Source organism: Somniosus microcephalus, chromosome 5 (genome assembly GCF_052327205.1).
Source record: "Somniosus microcephalus isolate GS21.2 chromosome 5, FLI_Smic_1.0, whole genome shotgun sequence".
NCBI classification, from domain to species: domain Eukaryota; kingdom Metazoa; phylum Chordata; class Chondrichthyes; order Squaliformes; family Somniosidae; genus Somniosus; species Somniosus microcephalus.
The window spans coordinates 26509505-26528472 of record NC_140991.1 but is presented as its reverse complement, the minus strand read 5'-3'; the positions used below and the strand labels follow the sequence as shown (position 1 = coordinate 26528472).

Genomic DNA, 18968 nt, shown 5'->3' with positions numbered 1-18968 from the left:
AAAGGCCAGTTGCTAGGAGACACATCAAACCAATGAATCAAATCCAGCAGCAGTTAAGTGATGCTAAGCTGAGGAAGGTATTGGGGGAATGTTCTACTGATAGCACCTCAGGGCAGCTGGGTGATTGTGTGAGAATGATAGACGCCTACTAACTAATTTTATCGCATATATAAGGCACCGACGGGTCCAAATTCTGCCTCACCTATGTTTTTTTTAATGCTATACAGGTTAATGTATTATAGAATCAGAGAATCGTACAGCACAGAAGGAGGCCATTCGGCCCATCGTGCCTGAGCCGGCTTTTTGAAAGAGTATTATACCACACCCGTATCCTAAAACCAAACGCAACAGCTAAACGGCATCAAGTACGGTAGTACAGTGGTAATGTCACTGGATTCGTAATCCCACCACAGCAGCCGGGGAATTTAAATTCAGTTAATTAAATAAATCTGAAATAAAAAGTTAGTGTCAGTAATGGTGACCATGAAACCAGTGGATTGTTGTAAAAACCTACCTGTTTCACTAATGTCCTTTAGGGAAGGAAATCTGCTGTCCTTACCCGGTCTGGCCTAGATGTGATTCCAGATCCATAGCAATGTGGTTGACTCTTAACTGTCCCTCTGAAATGGTGGCTCACCACCACCTTCTCAAGGGCACTTAGGGATGGGCAATAAATGCTGGCCTTGCCAGTGACGCCCACATCCCATGAATAAAAAGAAGAGTGGCTATGTTTTGTACGCAATATTTTGGCAAATATTTCCGCACCTCAGCCGCTGTACTGAGGGTTGCTGGTGTCAGTGATGCAGAAACCAACAAACAAAGGAACGGAAAACTTGTTGAGGCAAATTTAAACAACGACCAGCTAATTTTGTTTGGCGATTAGGCACATTCGGGTCAATTTGTAGAAGGGTTGCGCGTTTTACCGTCACAGAGGAGAACAGCTCAGAACATGCCTATACCAAGTAAACCATTAGAGGGGTGGGTGGAGCGGGGGGGAGGGAAGAACTGGGAGAAAAGTATCTTAACATCAGACTTTTTTCTTCTTCGATCACTCAGCACTTACCACCTGCAGGAGGGCAAGGTACCCCGAAGCGACATTGTCAAAGTTGACCTTTTCGTTGTGCCAGCGGACGTCCGTACTGTTGAAGGATTCGCAGTCGGTCTTGTTGTTGATTTCGCTGATGTTAAATGCCACTCCGCTGGTCATATTCTTGCACTTGTAGAATTTTCCTGCGAACAGGTTGACTCCCATAATGCTAAAAATGAGCCAGAAGATGAGACAGACGAAGAAAACATTCATGATGGATGGGATGGCACCGACGAGTGCATTGACCACCACCTAAACCAGATTCATTGGGAAAGAGATTATAAATCTGAAGATGAACATTGTGCAAAGTAAAAAGCACTGCATCTAATTACTCTGTACCCCAATGTTATCTGGCACAAAAACGACAGGAAGTATCTTAAGCTTCTCTCAACTTCGCGTCTCTATTCCCTTCAGAACAGCGAAGAAATGAGAGTGAAAGAGGGAACTGGGCAACTGTTTCATGACAGACAGGACTTGTAGGACAGAGAGAACGTGGAATCACTTTGTTTTATCCCAGTGCCATTGCTACGTACATGTCTGATATAGCTTGGTGTCAGTTCACACTGGGCCTTGTATCCACAGTCTAATGACTATGGAGCCAATGACTCAAAGAGGCTTGAAGTCACTGCTATTCCAAGCCTCAGTAACTGAATGATGGACATCTATAGAACGTGAGCTTTCCTGACATCTCACAGACCGATGAAACCAAAGCAAAATTGTTTCATATCCAATTTCTGACTGGGACATTTATGTACTGGGTACTCAAACCCATAGTAGCATGAACCGAGTGCTTTTGTTCCTTGGGGACACTAACAGGTTCCGCCAGAGGTTTACTTCATTGGATATCTGATATGCCTCCAAAGGAAACTCCCAAGCACAGGGCACCATTGCTTGTGCGTAGAGACTGCGATTTGAGGGCATTATCTGAGACAGCCATCCAATGAGGCTTTTGTTTTTTTTTTTGCAAAACATATTATCTGCCAGTCCAGAGGGGTACAGCAATAATACAGAACAGGCGACTGAATACCATGGAGAGTGGAGCATCGACCATGATAGCTCAGCTCAGGCAATCAAACCATACAACTACGTAAGACTGGGTGTTTACATGCCCATTAACTGTTAAAGAGCGTGCAGTGAGGAGGTTTCAGAGCGGAAGCATGCATTTTCATTTGGTTATTGCTTTTCCTTGATTCTTCGCTGAAGAACAGTCACTGTTTGAAAATCCAAATTAAAACGTTTTTTAAAAAAAAAAGACAAACAAGCACGGAGGGAGTGTGAGAGTGGTCAGTGTCTGTTAGCTGGGTATTTAGTTTGACATTTCAATCTGTTCCTCCTATTGGGTGTTTTAGAGAGTCCCCTCCAATGTCTAGCTTTGACTGCACTACTTTATAACAGTAGCGAGATGTGGCCCTGATGGAAAGGTCATTTGCTATTAACTATATTTTTCTTACATTGTTACTGTGACCAGAAGGATTAAAAAGCAAACATGTTTTGATCATAAAGGAGCATTCCAATGTGGAATGGGGATTCTGACGTGCATAGCCCAGTGTAGACCTGACCACTTTCGAAAGCACTCTCACATGCCATCCATAGCATAAGTATACATCAATCCACTATAAAAGTGAGGGCAATAACACATAACATACCGTACACACCCCATGTAAATGCTGACACTGGTACATGTACCACACACCATCACACAGGAACTGCATGCCGTTTTCTAACATCTACAGCCTATTGGGCTGAGACTGCACTGTGTGATCTTAGTAATGGATGGGTTAATGCGAATTTGTATGTAATTCCTTGGCCATTATTTAGCAAAGACACTAACCCACGCAATGCAAACAAACAGTTAACGCGTTTGTTACTAACATCAGACAGCACAATTTTAGCCACCAGATGGCTTCTGCACTGACCTGAGATGCCAGTCTATTGACTCCATCTCATCGTCATTCTCAGATGCCATCTCCTCTGCTAAGTTGGCCTTACAGTCCAGCTAGTTCACAACACACACATGTACAGAACCATGTAGTACCAGATGTGCTGTCAGCTTTCATCAATGGTGTGCTGTATGTATCAATACACTATTGAGATGCACAGATTTGTAGTCAGAGAATGAAATTCAGGCATATTTATTAGTCGTATGATATGAAGAAAGGATGACAATTATATTGAACCTGTAATAATTGTTACATGCTGTTATTTTCGCCTGCAGTAAGTTACACACAAGTGTATGTAAGGTGAGGAACCCGGATAAAGCAGCCTTCAGCTATATTAAATTCCCCTATGGTGCATGTACCCGGAGGATCTTATTTATCGCCCCTCCCTCACCATCTGTTTAATTACCTTTTAAGTTGATGACTATAAATTATCTTTTTTTTTTAACTTGTACCGCGCACGTTCAAATTTCTTTAAAGCATCACGGGAATGCGTTTCCCAACCTATTCAATTGTTGCCCTTGATCCCACGGTGCTGTGCATTCTTGGCTGATTTAAGTGAAAAGCTCATCTCAAAGCGCGTTTGCTAATTTTTTATTTGATGCACCGCTGGTTATAAACCCGTGCAATCTGTCATCAACAGATACACCTGATGAAAATTTCAACGAAATTTCCATGGAACTTTTATGAAACTTGCAGGAGATTATACCGATCAGTAAAATACAGCCAGAAGCATACCTCTATTTTAAAGGTGATTTTTACTCGGTGGTCGAGGAGGGGAAAAGAAGGTACTTTCCTTCTGAACTACTTGCCCATAGACCCTGTGCGACCTCTTCTCCCTGACAGGAGATAGGGTGTACCTGACAGGTCAGCTTGCAAAGATACCCTAGTCGTGTATACATATATACGTAGCTTTAGGATTTGCTTTAATCTCATATGATTAAGATTTTTGCTGTCTTTTTACTTATAAATGGCTTGTGGATTTGTACTGTAGCTAGAAATAATGATATGGTTAAAGGTGTTCATTTCCAGGATGCTTTAGGATTTAATGTGTCAGGGTACAATTCAGCTTACTGTGCTGTTTAGCTTCTCCTGAAAGTGCAGGATGAAGGTTGCAGGATGTGTGATTCGTGCCTGTTGAATTCTTTTTGTTGCCACATCGTGTAACGAGATAGCCAAGACAGTCTTGAGATAGGAAGTGGGACAATAGATCAAGATGGTAAACAAGTTGGCATCTGTTGTTTTGTAGGAACTATCTCCTTTCTGGGGGTCTTGTTCACGCCACAATGAATCAGCAAGGACAGTGTGCGTGACTAGAGACCTATAAAGATCTTGAGCTTTCCTTAACAGTTTGTACAGAGAGTCACGCTCAAAATGATTGATGAAGGTTACGTCTCTACCCAGGGGAAAAATGGGGTAATTGCATTTGTTTCTCTGTACACTACTGCCTAAAGATGAAGTGCCTGTGTCTGGACTTGGTCAAACACAATAAAAGGATTAAGTTGCAACCATTTTTGATTTGTCAGATTCAACCTATGTGGGTGCAGGGAATATGAGAAAATGAGGGGGGGGGGTTGCATGCTCCCACTGGAACCTGTTCAATTTTCCATCTATTCATTTAAATGGACGGCAAATAGAACCGTTCTGATTTGGGCATACGATGCACTCCTCCAGACACGATCTTCCTGGCCTGGATGATCAATAGCCCCTGTCACAGGGACAGGAGAATTTGCTTTCTTTGTGTTCACACATGTGACTGTTAACAAAAGTTTTCACTTTTGCAAATCAGGACAAAAATAGGAACATAGGGACGGGCGTAGGCCATTCAGCCCCTCGAGCCATTCAATTAGATGATGGCTGATCTGTATCTTAACTCCATCCATCCGCCTTGGCTCCATATCCTTTTATACCCTTATCTAGCAAAAATCTATTGACCTCAAATTTAAAATTATTAATTGAGCTAGCATCCCTTTGTGGGAGAGGGTTCCACACTTCTACCACCCTTGCGTGAAGAAGTGTTTCCTAACTTCTCTCCCGAATGGCCTGGCTCTGATTTTAAGGTTATGCCCCCTCGACCTTGACTCCTCCACCATTGGAAAACGTTTCTCTCTATCAACCCCATCCATTCCTTTCCAAACCCTAAAAACCTCAACCAAGTCACCCCTTAACCTCCTATATTCCGGGGAATCACAAGCCCAGTTCATGTGAAACGAAAGCTGAACATGAACAGTGGGATCCCACGGGATCAGTGGAGGCCAAGGGGAAACTGGAAGGGTTGGCAGAAGGGCGTGACTTTTACTTGAACCCCGGATTGGCGTGGGCAGGCCAAACAGCCATTGCCCATGTAGCACAAAAGATTTCTTTGAGTTAATCAGTGCAGTTAGCGAGGGGGGGGGGGGGGGAGGGGGGGAGGGCGGGGGCTTCTGTATGCTCCAGTAATAGAGGTAACTATATTTAAAAACTGCAATTTTGCAACTAGACGCAGAGATATTTTCACATTTTATTTTAAAGTGTGGCATTCAGTGGATTTTCTAGATATTAGAGACAGAATCAAGAGGCCAATGTATCCCAGTAATATCAGTTGAATTGCGCCGGGTCCCCGCCTTTAATAAGAAATATGGCTTAATTTACAAATCCATGCACAGCTCAATAACATGCAACATAAACCATTTTACCATTATTGCCCCTCAACAGTGGCCCTGCATGGTAAGAATGGGTTCAGTGTCATAAGCAGGCCCTCTGATTCAAAGCATCGAGACATATGTTACCCGTATGGGTCCTTTTGGGCGTCAATCGTTCCCTCCCTCACCAGAGGATAAACTCCAGGGCCTCACACTGCCAGACCTTTGTAGAACATACACTCGACCAGACCGTTGTCTGTAATGCAGAGCTGTCTGCAGACCGGATTCAGAAGCCAGTCCAGAGCCTGTTAACTCCAGGATATTAGATAATGCAAAGAAACTTTGCAGAATATTCGTCCGGTTATTAGAATCGTTCATATGATTGCCCTGGAGTCTCCAGGAATTAAAGTTTAATCTCCTGGGCACGGCTGCGAGCAATCCAGGAGGAGATTCATAGGGGTATTCGTTTTAAAAATTGTGTGTGATTTGTTTTTTTTACATTTTCTTTGAACGTTTTCATTTACTAGTTATGAAAATATTGGAGACGGGATTTAAAAAAAAAAGGCTGTTTGACCCGACAGTCAAGGATCAACCAATCGGGTACCAAAGAGCCTGTTTGCTTTGCAATTGGTTGTGGGAAGGCAGTGCACCGTGAGGGTGGACCTGGCAGGTGACCAATGGTGGGAGTGTGTGTGGGGGGGGGGGGTGAGGGCGGGGTGGTTGGGGAACAGGAGACCGTGTGGTGAAACCTCAAGGAATGCGTCCACCCAGAGGTGGCAACCCGAGTAAACAGGCCAGACTAAAATGGCTGCTGGTTACCCATAATGCTTTGATCATTGAACCTGCCAGTGGACACAGAAAGATGACTTATTATATATCCCATTTTAAGGTGGCGTCCAAAACCAAAGCACGACAATTAATTTTATGTAAATGTTACGAGCGAAAGCAGAATACCAGCAAGATTCCAGAATTTCCTGACACTTGGGTGTATTCAATGGGTATATAGTAAGTTGCCTTAACCTTTGATCAGAAACGCAACATGCTTGATATCCTGGAATATCGCATGCGCTGCACGTGCTTCAGAGTACGTTTTTATTGAGGGAGGGGGTTCTGACAAAATGGACGACATCCTCAAGATATTGAAAACACAAGAGAAGACTTTCTCCTCACAATTCTGGAGAACAAATGTGTGTGTGTGTGGGGGGGGGGGGGAGGTGTTTGTTTTTAGGCAATACTTTAAAGAAAGTTCAACAAAACAATAATAATCGAATGGACACGTGCAGTGGTTAAGGTTTGTAATCCTGTTCCCTTCGAGCTCCAGATTCTACATCTCCACAGACTGACTGCAATCCAGAAGTTCACAGGACACTGGCTCCTACATAATCCCCTCCAGTCACACAGAATTACACAGAACTTACAGCACAGAAACAGGCCATTCGGCCCAACTAGTCTGCGCTGGTGTTTATACTCCACACGAGTCTCCTCCCTTTCGATCTGCCTCATCACATCCTTTCAGGATATCTTTCCATTACCTTTTCTCTCATGTACTCATCTAGTTTCCTTTTGAAAGTACCTAAGCTACTTGCCTCAACCACTTCCTGTGGTAACAAGTTCCACATTCTAACCACTCTCTGAGTGAAGAAATTTCTCCTGATTTCCCTATTGGCTTTATTAGTAACTGCCTTGTATTTATGGCCCCTAGTTTTGGATTCTCCCACAGGTGGAAACATTCTCTCCACATCTACCCTGTTCAACCCAGTTATAATTACAAAGACCTCCATCAGGTCACGAGCTGACCTGGAACGGTTCCCAATATCTACCATATTTCAATAAGACTTTAGCTTCAATTTAAAACTTCTGCTTGCACTGAATAATATATATTTTTTAAAAGCTTCAGGACTTCGGGAGGCAACGTGGAGTTCACCTTGGTAAGACCCGAATGTAAGCATCTCCTGGCCTCCGGGAAATGGTGCAGTGGTACTGAGGCTAACCTGCTGTGCGATAGGGTGCTGGGTCATGGGTGTGAGTCTGTACTTCCTCCAGGTCTCGGTGTTTCTGATGCCAGCCCTGCTCTTGGCGTCACGATGAGGCCCAGAACGGAGGTCATGAAAGCCACAGGGCCAACCTAGGCCTCACCCATACACCACAACTAAAACTTGCCTTTATATAGTGCTCCTCACATTAAGAGGCAAAACGTTTTGGTGCGCTTAGTAGTGAGAAGAAAGGACATTAGGGAGGAAATTTAGAAAATGGGGTGGGGTGGGGGGAGAAGTGGTCAAAGAGAGGGATTTTTAGGAGTGTAACGTCTGAAAGATCTGCGTCTGATGGTGGAGCAGGAAAAACAAGGAGCAGTTTCCTCCACTCACGTTGCTGTCTCACCTCCCAGTGAGCTGGTGGTCGAGCAGCATTGATAGAGGCCTGCTCCAGGGTCAGGCCTAATCGGGGAGTGATCTTCACGACAGGTACCTCGCGCAAAAGTGTTATTGGGATCCTCCTATGCAGTCAGTTCTCCGCTCAGCTGCACCAAGCTGGGAGAGCGCGGAGAAGGAGAGAAAAATAATAAATAGCATTAGAAGTGACAGGCAATGGTGAGAAATAGGAACGTAGGTACAGGAGGAGGCCATTCAGCGGCTCGAGCCTGTTCTGCCATTCAGTTAGAGCACGGCTGATCTGTATCCTAACTCCATCTGCCCTCCTTGGCTCTGTAACCCTTAAATACCCTTGCCTAGCAAAAATCTGTCTCTACTTCCAACTGAGTTTTAGAACGCAACGCTGTAATTTTCAGGCTAAGATCAGCGTAGATACATCATCTCCGCCGTAGGAGTTATGCTGTCAGGAAGGGACAAGCTTGGAAACCAGTTGTTCGGATTGACCTAAAACACGTTTGCGCTTCATCCAGGAAAAGAAAAAAAAAGAGGGTGGATTGAGCTTCTTCTTCTTCTTCTTAGGCAGTCCCTCGGAACCGAGGATGACTTGCTTCCACATTAAAAATGAGTTTTCAGGTGACTGATGAGTCCAATGCGGGACCTACAGTCTCTGTCACAGGTGGGGCAGACGGTGGTTGAAGGGGCGGATGGGTGGGGTGCTTGGGTTGGCGTGTGCTCCTTGCGCTGCCTGCGCTTGACTTCCACTTGCTCCCGGCGAAGAGACTTCTCCTCCACTTTGTGCGGTCTTGGGCCAGGGATTCCCAGGTATCATTGGGGATGTTGCACTTTTTCAGTGGATTGAGCTTACTGCCATGGCAACGTGGAGTTCCCCTCGGTAAGACCCGATGGCACGGTGTGCACGCTGGAGAAGCATCTCCTGGCCATCAAAGCTTTCCTGTCAAGAATCCTCTATAGACCACCTGCTTGCCAACTAAGAGCGTTCGACAGAAACAATGACAGTTTTTTCAGCGTAATGCGGAGATGCTATTTTGTCATCTGCCCCATAATGACCCGTTTATTCAACAGAAAGGAGCCACACAGTCTGTATTGTGTCTAAACTACTCATGTAGCTTCAGGAGGGAGATGGTTTCATTAGTCCTTTCAGTGCTTGCCGAGCTTAAAAGCTTCAAGCTTCACAAAGGTTGTAATTGAACCTTTTTTTTTTATTTGTTAGAGAATGCCTTTTGCCACTCCTCAAAAAAAGGATGTGTTTTGTCTCTTTATCGGGTGTCACCATCATAAATGCTGACTACATAGGAGGATCCAAAAAACAGTTTTGAGTGAAGATCACTCCCCGATTAGGCCTGACCCGAGAACATTCTTCATCGGGGGTTGGTTATCTGCCCAGTAGCATTACTGACTGGGAAATCCGGCACTGTGCACCCGCCCCTGTGAGCGGGTCTCCCTGCTGGGAGCGCGGGATGGCGGAATCAACCTTCCCGGTGCTATTTGTAAATAGTTTTATTCCACAAAAAATAAATTACGACTTAAACAGTTTCTCTAAATCTACTTGTAGTAAATTTGTTAGTGTGACTAAGTGTGGTAAGAGGAAGTGGGCTAACAAATGCAGGCAGGGAGGGAGATTTCGCGCATACCCCTGCCTGCCATAAAATGCCGCAAGAGAGCACCTCCAACATTTTACTCGCTCTCGGCTGAACGTTAGATCAGAGCTGACACTTTCCACACTCTTTTACAGGGTTAAGGCAGGCTGGGGTTGCCGGGGAGGTGGGATGTCTCAGTGCTTAGCCCAGTGCTCCAATCTGTTCTCCCCCTGGTTAAGCGGACTCAATGGAGCAACTCTCAGCCACTGAAAGATTCATGACGTGCACTGACCGAGGCTGTAGATATTTGATTTTAAAGGTAAGTTGTATGGATCCTTCAATGACCACTTTGCTTTGACAAACTGGCACCTCTCTCTCTGTGCCCTCACACTTGGGTTTGCCAGCCCTTCAGGATTGCCCTGGAGTCGCCAGGATTTGAAGATTAATTTCCAGGAGAAACTGTTCCCGACAGCAGAGGGGTCGAGAACCAGAGGAGACAGATTTAAGGTGATTGGCAGAAGAACCAAAGGCGACACGAGGAAAAACTTTTTTTACGCAGCGAGTGGTTTCGATCTGGAATGCACTGCCTGAGATGGTGGTGGAGGCAGATTCAATCACGGCTTTCAAAAAGGGAATTGGATAAGTACCTGAAGGAAAACAATTTGCAGGGCTACGGGGAAAGGGCGGGGGGAGTGGGACTGGCTGAAGTGCTCTTGCAGAGAGCTGGCACAGGCTCGACGGGGCGAACGGCCGCCTTCTGTGCAGTAACCATTCTATGATTCTATGACGCGCTGCTCAGGCGTAAAAAAATGGAGTGTTCCTTTAAACACTTTCATTTATTAGTTAGAGAAATGGTGAAGAATGGCTGTTTGATCGGGTGGGGTGGTTGCGGGCAGGAGGTCATGTGATGAAAGCGCCAGGATATGTCCAGAGTATCCCTACCCCACACACACACACAGTCCGGCCATGAAAGTTTACTAAACTGCAGTGGGAATGCATTTGTATGTAGTTTTCTGTCTAACCAAGTGTTCAATGTTCTGGAGTTGAAGTTACAGCGTTAGAGGAGGAGGACTGGCATCGTGGAATGTTTCACCTGACGCTGCTCTCTGAATGTCACAACACGGAGAAAAATCTCACCCAACAAACCACGCACTAAAAGAAAATGGAATGGAAGCAACTTCCAGGGAAGGTCTTCGGCAGAACGGAGAGAGAAATAAGATGAGCAGGGCCTGTAGTTAGACCTAAAGAATGGGCCGAGCTTGGCGGGTGAACAGTTCTCCTTATTCCTCGCTCCTTACAAGCGGTAATCCTGTAATATTTTTGCAATTCCCTCTTTCGCCCCTTCCTCATGTGAAGGTACCAACTCACGTTGAGGTGCAGTTTCAGGGGTATTCATAGCTCACCTGAATGGCCAATGGAAAGGAAAGTTGGATGGCGTGTATAACGAGCGGCCGATCTGCCACCGCCCATTTTCCGCCAGCGCCAAAAGTTACAGGAGTGTTGGCAGGTTAAGTGTTATGAGGTCAATCTGTCCTCACCCAACATTCACATATATGCACTTTCTAGCAAGGACCCGCTGGATAGGGTTCAGAAACAGAAGCCTTTTTATTTTCCCCTCCTGGCCCAGGGGGTATACTGAGGGCAATGCCTTCCACTGTGCCAGCTGAGACTAGCCAACTCAGCATAGACTGGGCAACATAGGACCATCCTGGTCTGTATCGCTCAGTGACACGCCACACGGTGTTTTTACTGCATCCAGTATTGGTGCCCTCACATGGTGGGTGATATTTTGGCCTTGGAAGAGGTTCAGAAGAGAGCTACAAGATTGATTCCCAGCTTAAAAGGAGCTTAGTTACTCAGATAGGCTTATAGAGCTGGGTCTATTTACTTTAGAGCAGCGTAGGCTTGGAGGTGACCTGATAGAGGTCTTTCAAATAATGAAAGGGCTGGGTTGATAGTTTATTCCAGTTTAGCAGACTGAGGAGGACCAGAGGCCTTGCGTTTAAACTATGCAAGAGTAGGAATAGACTGGCTGTTGGGCGGTTCTTCTTTTCCCAGAGAGTGGTGAGCCTCTGGGACACAATGCCAGCTGGTGGGGGAGGAGTGCTGACTTTCCACATGCCGTCAAGTGGACTGTTGGCCTTTATTGCAAAGGGAATGGAGTATAAAAGCAGGGAAGTCCTGTTACAACTGTACAGGGCGTTGGTGAGACCACACCTGGAGTACTGAGTACAGTTTTGGTCTCCTTATTTAAGGAAGGATATACTTGCATTGGAGGCAGTTCAGAGAAGGTTCACGAGGTTAATTCCTGAGATGAAGGGGTTGTCTTATGAGGAAAGGTTGAGCAGGTTAGGCCTATACTCATTGGAATTTAGAAGAATGAGAGGGGATCTTATTGAAACATATAAGATTCTGAAGGGACTTGACAAGAGTAGATGCAGAGAGGATGTTTCCCCTCGTGGGGGAATCTAGAACTAGGGGGCATAGTTTCAGAATAAGGGGGAACCCTTTTAAATCGGAAATGAGGAGGAATTTCTTCTCTCAGAGGGTCGTGAATCTTTGGAATTCTCCAGAGAGCTGTGGAGGCTGGGTCATTGAATATATTTAAGGTGGAGATAGACAGATTTTTGAACGATAAGGGTTATGGGGAGCGGGCAGGGAAGTGGAGTTGAAGCCAAGATCAGATCAGCCATGATCTTATTGAATGGCGAAGCAGGCTCGAGGGGCCAAGTGACCGACTCCTGCTCCTACATCTTGGGGGAGAAATTGGGTGGAGCCGCAAACGGGGCGCCAAGCTCATCTGGGCGCCGGAATTAGCGCTGCGATCGGAGCAGCAGCGATCGCCGGAAATTCAGCTTGAGCGCCCCAAGAGGGACACGGGGCGAGGCTCGAGGCGCTCCGCGTCCCTCTTAGGGCGCTGAAACTGAATATCGCAGCGCAACGTGCCGCAGCGCCACACGTTGCGGCACGGCGCGCTGCGGTACTGCAGGCCTTCCTCCCATTCTTAAGGGGGAGGGGCCTGCACCAGCGCGATGAGCGATCGCGAGTGCCGGCAAAAGAGCCCTGCACCAAGGAGAAGTGCCGGGCTCTCGGAAAACAGCCGGCAATGCCGCGGGGGGAGAACAGGAGGCCGGGGACGGAGGTGCTGGCAGGCGGCCACCGGAAAAAACGGCCGCCCCGCACCTCCATCTTAATTTGCGCCACTGCCGCCACAGGTAGGCCCCGTGAACTAGGCGCGATTAGCAAGCGGCGCTACAGAGGCGGTCGCTGCCAAATATCGCGATCGGGGCGATAGCGGGGCGCTGCGCACACCGATGACGTCATCGGTGGCGGCGCAGCGCAACAGGCTAACGCCGCCATTAGCGCCCCAGCTAAATATCGCGGGAGGCGTGGCCAGTGGCGCTAAAGCCATTGAGTGCCCTCTTTAGGCGCTAACTGGTGGCGCAGCCCACTGAATTTCTAGGCCCTTATGTTCTTATGTTCTTGACTGGGCCAGAGATGGTATTCAGTATTTAGGAAGGATCGACAAAAAAGAAAGGGAGGAGGGGTAGCATTGCTAGTAAAAGAGGGGATAAATGCAATTGAAAAGAAGGATATTAACTCAGTTAATACAGAATCTATATGGGTGGAGCTAAGAAATAGCGAGGGGCGAAAAACATTAATAGGAGTGGTATATAGGCCTCCAAATAGTAAAATAGAGGTTAGGGAGGGCATCACGAGGGAAATTAGAGAAGCGTGCAATAAGAGCACAGCTGTCATCATAGGTGACTTTAACTTACATATAGATTGGACTAGCCTAATCAGTAAAAATAATGAGGAGGAGGAATTCCTTGAGTGTTTAAGGGATGGTTATCTGGATCAATATGTCGAGGAACCAACTCGGGAACAGGCTATATTGGACTGGGTACTGTGCAATGAGAAGGGACTAATCAGTAATCTTGTTGTACGGGGACCCTTGGGTCAGAGCGATCATAACATGATCGATTTCTCACTCGAAATGGAGAGCGAAGAAATTGACTCAGAGACTAAGGTCCTGAATTTAAACAAGGGGAATTATGATGCCATGAGACGGGAACTGAGTAGGTCTGATTGGACAACGTTCCTGGGAGGACTGGAGGTAGATAAACAATGGCAAACATTTAAAGATAGAATGACAAAATTGCAAAAATTGTTTATACCAATCTGGCATAAAAGGAAATCTAAAAAGGTGACTCAACCGTGGATAACAGGGGAAATTAGAGACAGCATAAAATCCAAAGATAGGGCGTATAAAATAGCCAAAAAAAGCGCCAGAGCGGAAGATTGGGAACAGTTTAAGATAGAGCAAAGGAGGGCAAAGGGCATGATCAAGAGGGGCAAAATAGCTTACGAAAACAAGCTGGCGGAAAATATAAAAACTAACTCCAAAAGCTTTTATAAATATATCAAAAGGAAAAGACTGGTGAAAACCAAAGTTGGTCCATTGCAGTCAGATACGGGGGAATATATAATGGGAAATAAGGAAATGGCAGATCAACTAAATGCATACTTTGGGTCAGTCTTTACGAAGGAAGACACAAAAAACCTCCCTGGGATATCGGGAAAAATAGGGACATTGGCAAAGGAGGAACTGACGCAAATCAATATCTCTAAGGATATGGTGTTAAGGAAGCTAAAGGGATTGAAGGTGGACAAATCCCCAGGGCCTGATAACATGCATCCTAGGGTACTGAAGGAGGTGGCCCTAGAGATAGCGGATGCACTAAGGATGATTTTTCAGAATTCATTAGACTCGGGAACAGTGCCGATGGATTGGAGGGTAGCTAACGTTACCCCACTATTCAAAAAGGGGGGTAGGGAAAAAGCAGGTAATTACAGACCTGTAAGCCTTACATCAGTTGTGGGCAAAATGCTGGAGTCCATCATTAAGGATGAAATAGCGGAGCACTTAGCAAATGGGGACAGGATAGGACAGAGTCAACATGGATTTACAAAGGGTAAATCGTGCTTGACTAATCTATTGGAATTTTTTGAGGGAGTAACTGGTAGAATAGATGGGGGAGAGCCAGTAGATGTGGTGTACCTGGACTTCCAAAAGGCCTTCGATAAGGTCCCACATAAAAGATTAGCATGGAAAATTGAGGCTCATGGGATAAAGGGGAAAGTTTTGGCGTGGATAGGGAACTGGCTGTCAGATAGAAAACAGAGAGTTGGAATAAACGGCTCATTTTCTGAATGGCAGGCAGTAACAAGTGGGGTACCACAGGGATCTGTCCTGGGCCCCCAGCTGTTCACAATTTACATTAATGACCTGGATCAGGGAGTCGGATGCAGCATTTCCAAATTTGCAGACGACACTAAACTAGGAGGGGGGGTGGGCTCAGAGGAAGAGACCAGGAAGCTCCAGAGCGATTTGGACAGACTGGGCGATTGGGCGGATAAATGGCAGATGCACTATAATGTGGACAAGTGCGAAGTTATCCACCTTGGGTGCAGGAACGGGAGGGCAAATTATTATTTAAATGGCAATAGATTGGGAGAGGGGGAAGTACAGAGAGACCTGGGTGTTCTTGTACACCAGTCACTGAAGGCGAGCATGCAGGTGCAACAGGCGGTCAAGAAGGCAAACGGTATGCTGGCCTTCATAGCAAAAGGGTTAGAATACAGGAACAGGGATACCTTGCTGCAGCTGTACAGGGCACTGGTGAGACCACACCTCGAGTACTGTGTACAGTTTTGGTCGCCTCATCTGAGGAAGGATGTTCTTGCCATGGAGGGGGTGCAGCGGCGATTCACCAGGCTGATACCAGGAATGGCGGGAATGACCTATGAGGAGAGACTATGTAGTTTAGGGATGTACACACTGGAGTTTAGAAGATTGAGAGGGGACCTCATAGAAGTGTATAAAATTCTGACAGGTCTAGACAGACTGGATGCAGAAGGAATGTTTCCCTTGGCGGGTGAGAACAGAACTAGAGGACATAATTTAAGGATAAGGGCTAAACCATTTAGGACAGAGATGAGGGGGAATTTCTTCACTCAGAGAGTGGTGAACCTGTGGAACTCATTGCCACAGAGGGCAGTGTACGCCAGCTCATTAAATATATTTAAGAGGGAATTAGATATATTTCTACGGGCAAAAGGGGTTAAGGGTTACGGAGAGAAGGCGGGGACGGGATACTGAATTAAAGGATCAGCCATGATCTCATCGAATGGCGGAGCAGGCACGAAGGGCCGAATGGCCTACTCCTGCTCCTATCTTCTATGTAAATAGACGGCAAGCGGATTAACAATTTATGCACGCATGGTCAGTGTGGCCCCCTGGACTGGCTTTGATCGCCTGAGAGGGTCAGAGAGGAATTTCCCCGAGTTTCTTTCTCCTTTTGGCCCTGGGGGTTTTTTTTGCTCCATTTCTTTGTCTGTCCCAGGAGATCACATGGCTGCGGAGAGGTAGGAAGCTTCTAGTCACGATGGCCCGGGCATCATGAGTGTGGGGCAGGCTTGATGGACCAGCTGGTCTTTTCCTCCCGACATTTTCCTTATGTTCGTACGTTTACCCAGTGACCAATCCAGGAAGCCCATTTCAACATATTCGTTGTTAAATTTGATATTTGTTTTTGAAATGGGCTGCGGTCCTTAAAGGGTTAAAAACATTGTTGCTGCCGTAGTGACATGAATCCTTTCATTTGAGGCTATATGTTTCAGCGTAAGACAAATAGTCAAAAGGCATCTGAAGGTATCATGTCAGAGAAACAAATCTTCTTATGTTTGGTGCATTAAGCAGATGCATCAGCTGGCTGAGCTGTGCCTGACAGGGCTCCACACACTTGCTAGAAAAATGCCATCGCCCGCCTACATTTAAGATAAATGGAAGAAAATCAGGCATTTGTTGGCGCTCCTTTAAAGAGGCTGGATAAATCAACCAATTTGTAATCATACGATGAGGCATTAAAGAGCAGAAAGTTCCATCACCCGGCTCATTAAATGCTGTAAAAAGCAATTATTAGACTGTAGCAACAACAGAAAATGCTGGAAACACTCAGCAGGTCAGGCAGCATCCGTGGAGAGAGAGGAACAGAGTTAGCGTTTCAGGGTTGATGACCCTTCGTCAGAACTGGAAAAAGTTGGAGAAGTAACAGGTTTTTAAGCAAGTGTAGGGGCAGGGAGAGGGGAGGAGGGGCGGAAAGAACAAAAGGGAAGGTCTGTGATAGGTTGGAAGGCAGGAGAGATTAAGAGACAAAAGGGATGATGGTGCAAGGCAAAGGGGGGTGGTAATGGGACAAGTTAAGAAACAAGAGATGACTCTAGATGAGGTGTAAATGGCAACGGCAGAATGATCGACAGCTGCCATGTGAGAGAGAAAAGAAAACACAGGGGCCGAGGTTATGGTCTGAAATTGTTGCACTTGATGTTGAGTCCAGAAGGCTGTAAAGTGCCTAATCGAAAGCTGAGGTGCTGTTCCTCGCGCTTACGCTGAGCTTCATTGGAACAGTGTGAGAGGCCGAGGACGGAGAGGTCAGAGTGGGAGTGGAGCGGAGAATTAAAGTGACAGGCGACCGGAAGCTCGGGGTCACCCTTACAGGCTGAACGGAGGTGTTCCGCAAAGCAGTCACCCAATCTGCGTTTGGTTTCCCCAATGTAGAGGAGACATGCCCAAAAGGAAGAGCGGACCCTGTGGTGGAAATTATCTGCCCATCGCCCTCCGGGAGAATGCCTAGATCTGTAATAAATGCAGAGGCCGCAAAGTGGGATCTCCCCTGAACTGCCCAAGAAGGATTGTCTGGGGCAGCAAATGTGGGTCCCGAGGTAAGGACATGCGCCTGCCTGTTGTCTGAGGTGTAGAGAAGGTAGAGCTTGCATATATATAGCAGTGTTTACATCCTCAGGATGTCCCAAAGTGCTTCACGGACAATGGATTGCCTTTGAAGTTCTATCGCGGTTCCTGTGTAGGCAAATGTGGCAGCCAATTTGCGCACAGCAAGGTCCCACAAACAGCAACGAGAAAAATGACCAGTTGATCTGTTTTGAGGGTGTTGATGGAGGGGTAAATGTTGGCCAGGACACTGGGAGAACCCCCTACTCTTCAAATACTGTCATGGGATCTTCTACTAAATGGCGCTTTCAGAAGCACCTCACTCTCAGATTGCATGGATCAATCCACACTTCTGGTATGTAACAGTGTTGTCAAACGTGACTAACGTTTACTTTGCTAAGACAGACCGGAAAGAGTCAAAAACACAGCGCAAGGGATGATGGTGTTCACTAACTGCCAATGAGTTCAAACATTATTAAGAACCAAAGTTAATGCTGGATGTTAATCATGGATCTGGGGCTATGGATTAGCAAATTAATGGGCTAATAATATATTGCTGCATAAGTAACAGCTAACTTTAAATTACATTTACAGACATTCCTGAATTGACCATATATTTGTTATAAATTTTTATTGTGGACATCCCAATAAGCCTTAGTTGCTGTGCGTGCATGTGTCCATTGCAATGCCTGTAGGACCATGAAGTCAATGCAAAGCGAGCGTCAAGTTCAGAGGCCCAAGGACTATTGGTGGCCATTTTGTGATTTAATAATACAGATGCTTTCAGATAGTTTAGACATGGAAGCACAGAGATGCTTCTGGATTGTCTTTTTCTCACCTAGCCAATTCTTTCTTCCCATTCCCTCCCCCGTCCACTCCCACCTCTTGGATTCTTCCTGGCTGGGGTACATTACAGCCTGTGCCCTCCGATTCGTTGCCCCAGTGCCCACTGTTGGTACGCGAGCCCTGACTTTGAGTGTCAGCAATTCGACCGCAGGTGGCATCACAGCCGAGCCCCAACCTGCCCTCACCCTATGTTCCATTCCCCACCACCCCATCGGAGCCGAGCCCCAACCTGCCCTCACCCTATGTTCCATTCCCCCCCCACCCCGCCCCCTGCCTCCCCTGTAAACTTAAGATCATCCTAAACTCTGCTGCCCGTGTCCTAACTCACACCAAGTCCCGGTCACCCATCACCCCTGTGCTCACTGACCTACACTGGCTCCCATTCCGGCAACGCCTCGATTTTAATATTCTCATCCTCCTTTTCAAATCCCTGCACATCGTCGACCCTCTCTATCTCTGTAATCTCCTCCAGCCCTACAACCCTCCGAGATCGCTGTGCTCCTCAAATTCTGGTCTCTTGAGCATCCCCGATTTTCATCGCTCCACCATTGGTGGCCGTGCCTTTCAGCTGCCTGGGCTCTAAGCTCTGGAATTCGCTCCTTAAACCTCTCGGCCTCTCTCTCCTCCTTTAAGACGCTCCTTAAAACCCACCTCTTTGACCAAGCTTTTGGGCCACCTGCCCTAATATCTCCATACGTGGCTCGGTGTCAAATTGTTG

At 46.5% G+C, this 18968-nt stretch overlaps 1 protein-coding gene across 2 annotated transcripts in view; it reads right to left on the bottom strand.

Moving 5' to 3' along the window:
• scn5lab (sodium channel, voltage gated, type V-like, alpha b) overlaps positions 1-18968 on the bottom strand; it is a 524522-nt gene that overhangs the window by 47645 nt on the left and 457909 nt on the right. For both annotated transcript variants that reach the window (XM_085987471.1, XM_085987470.1), the window contains one exon: positions 1064-1339. In XM_085987471.1, the coding sequence (XP_085843597.1) occupies positions 1064-1339 (276 nt within the window). The remainder of the gene's footprint in view (positions 1-1063; positions 1340-18968) is intronic.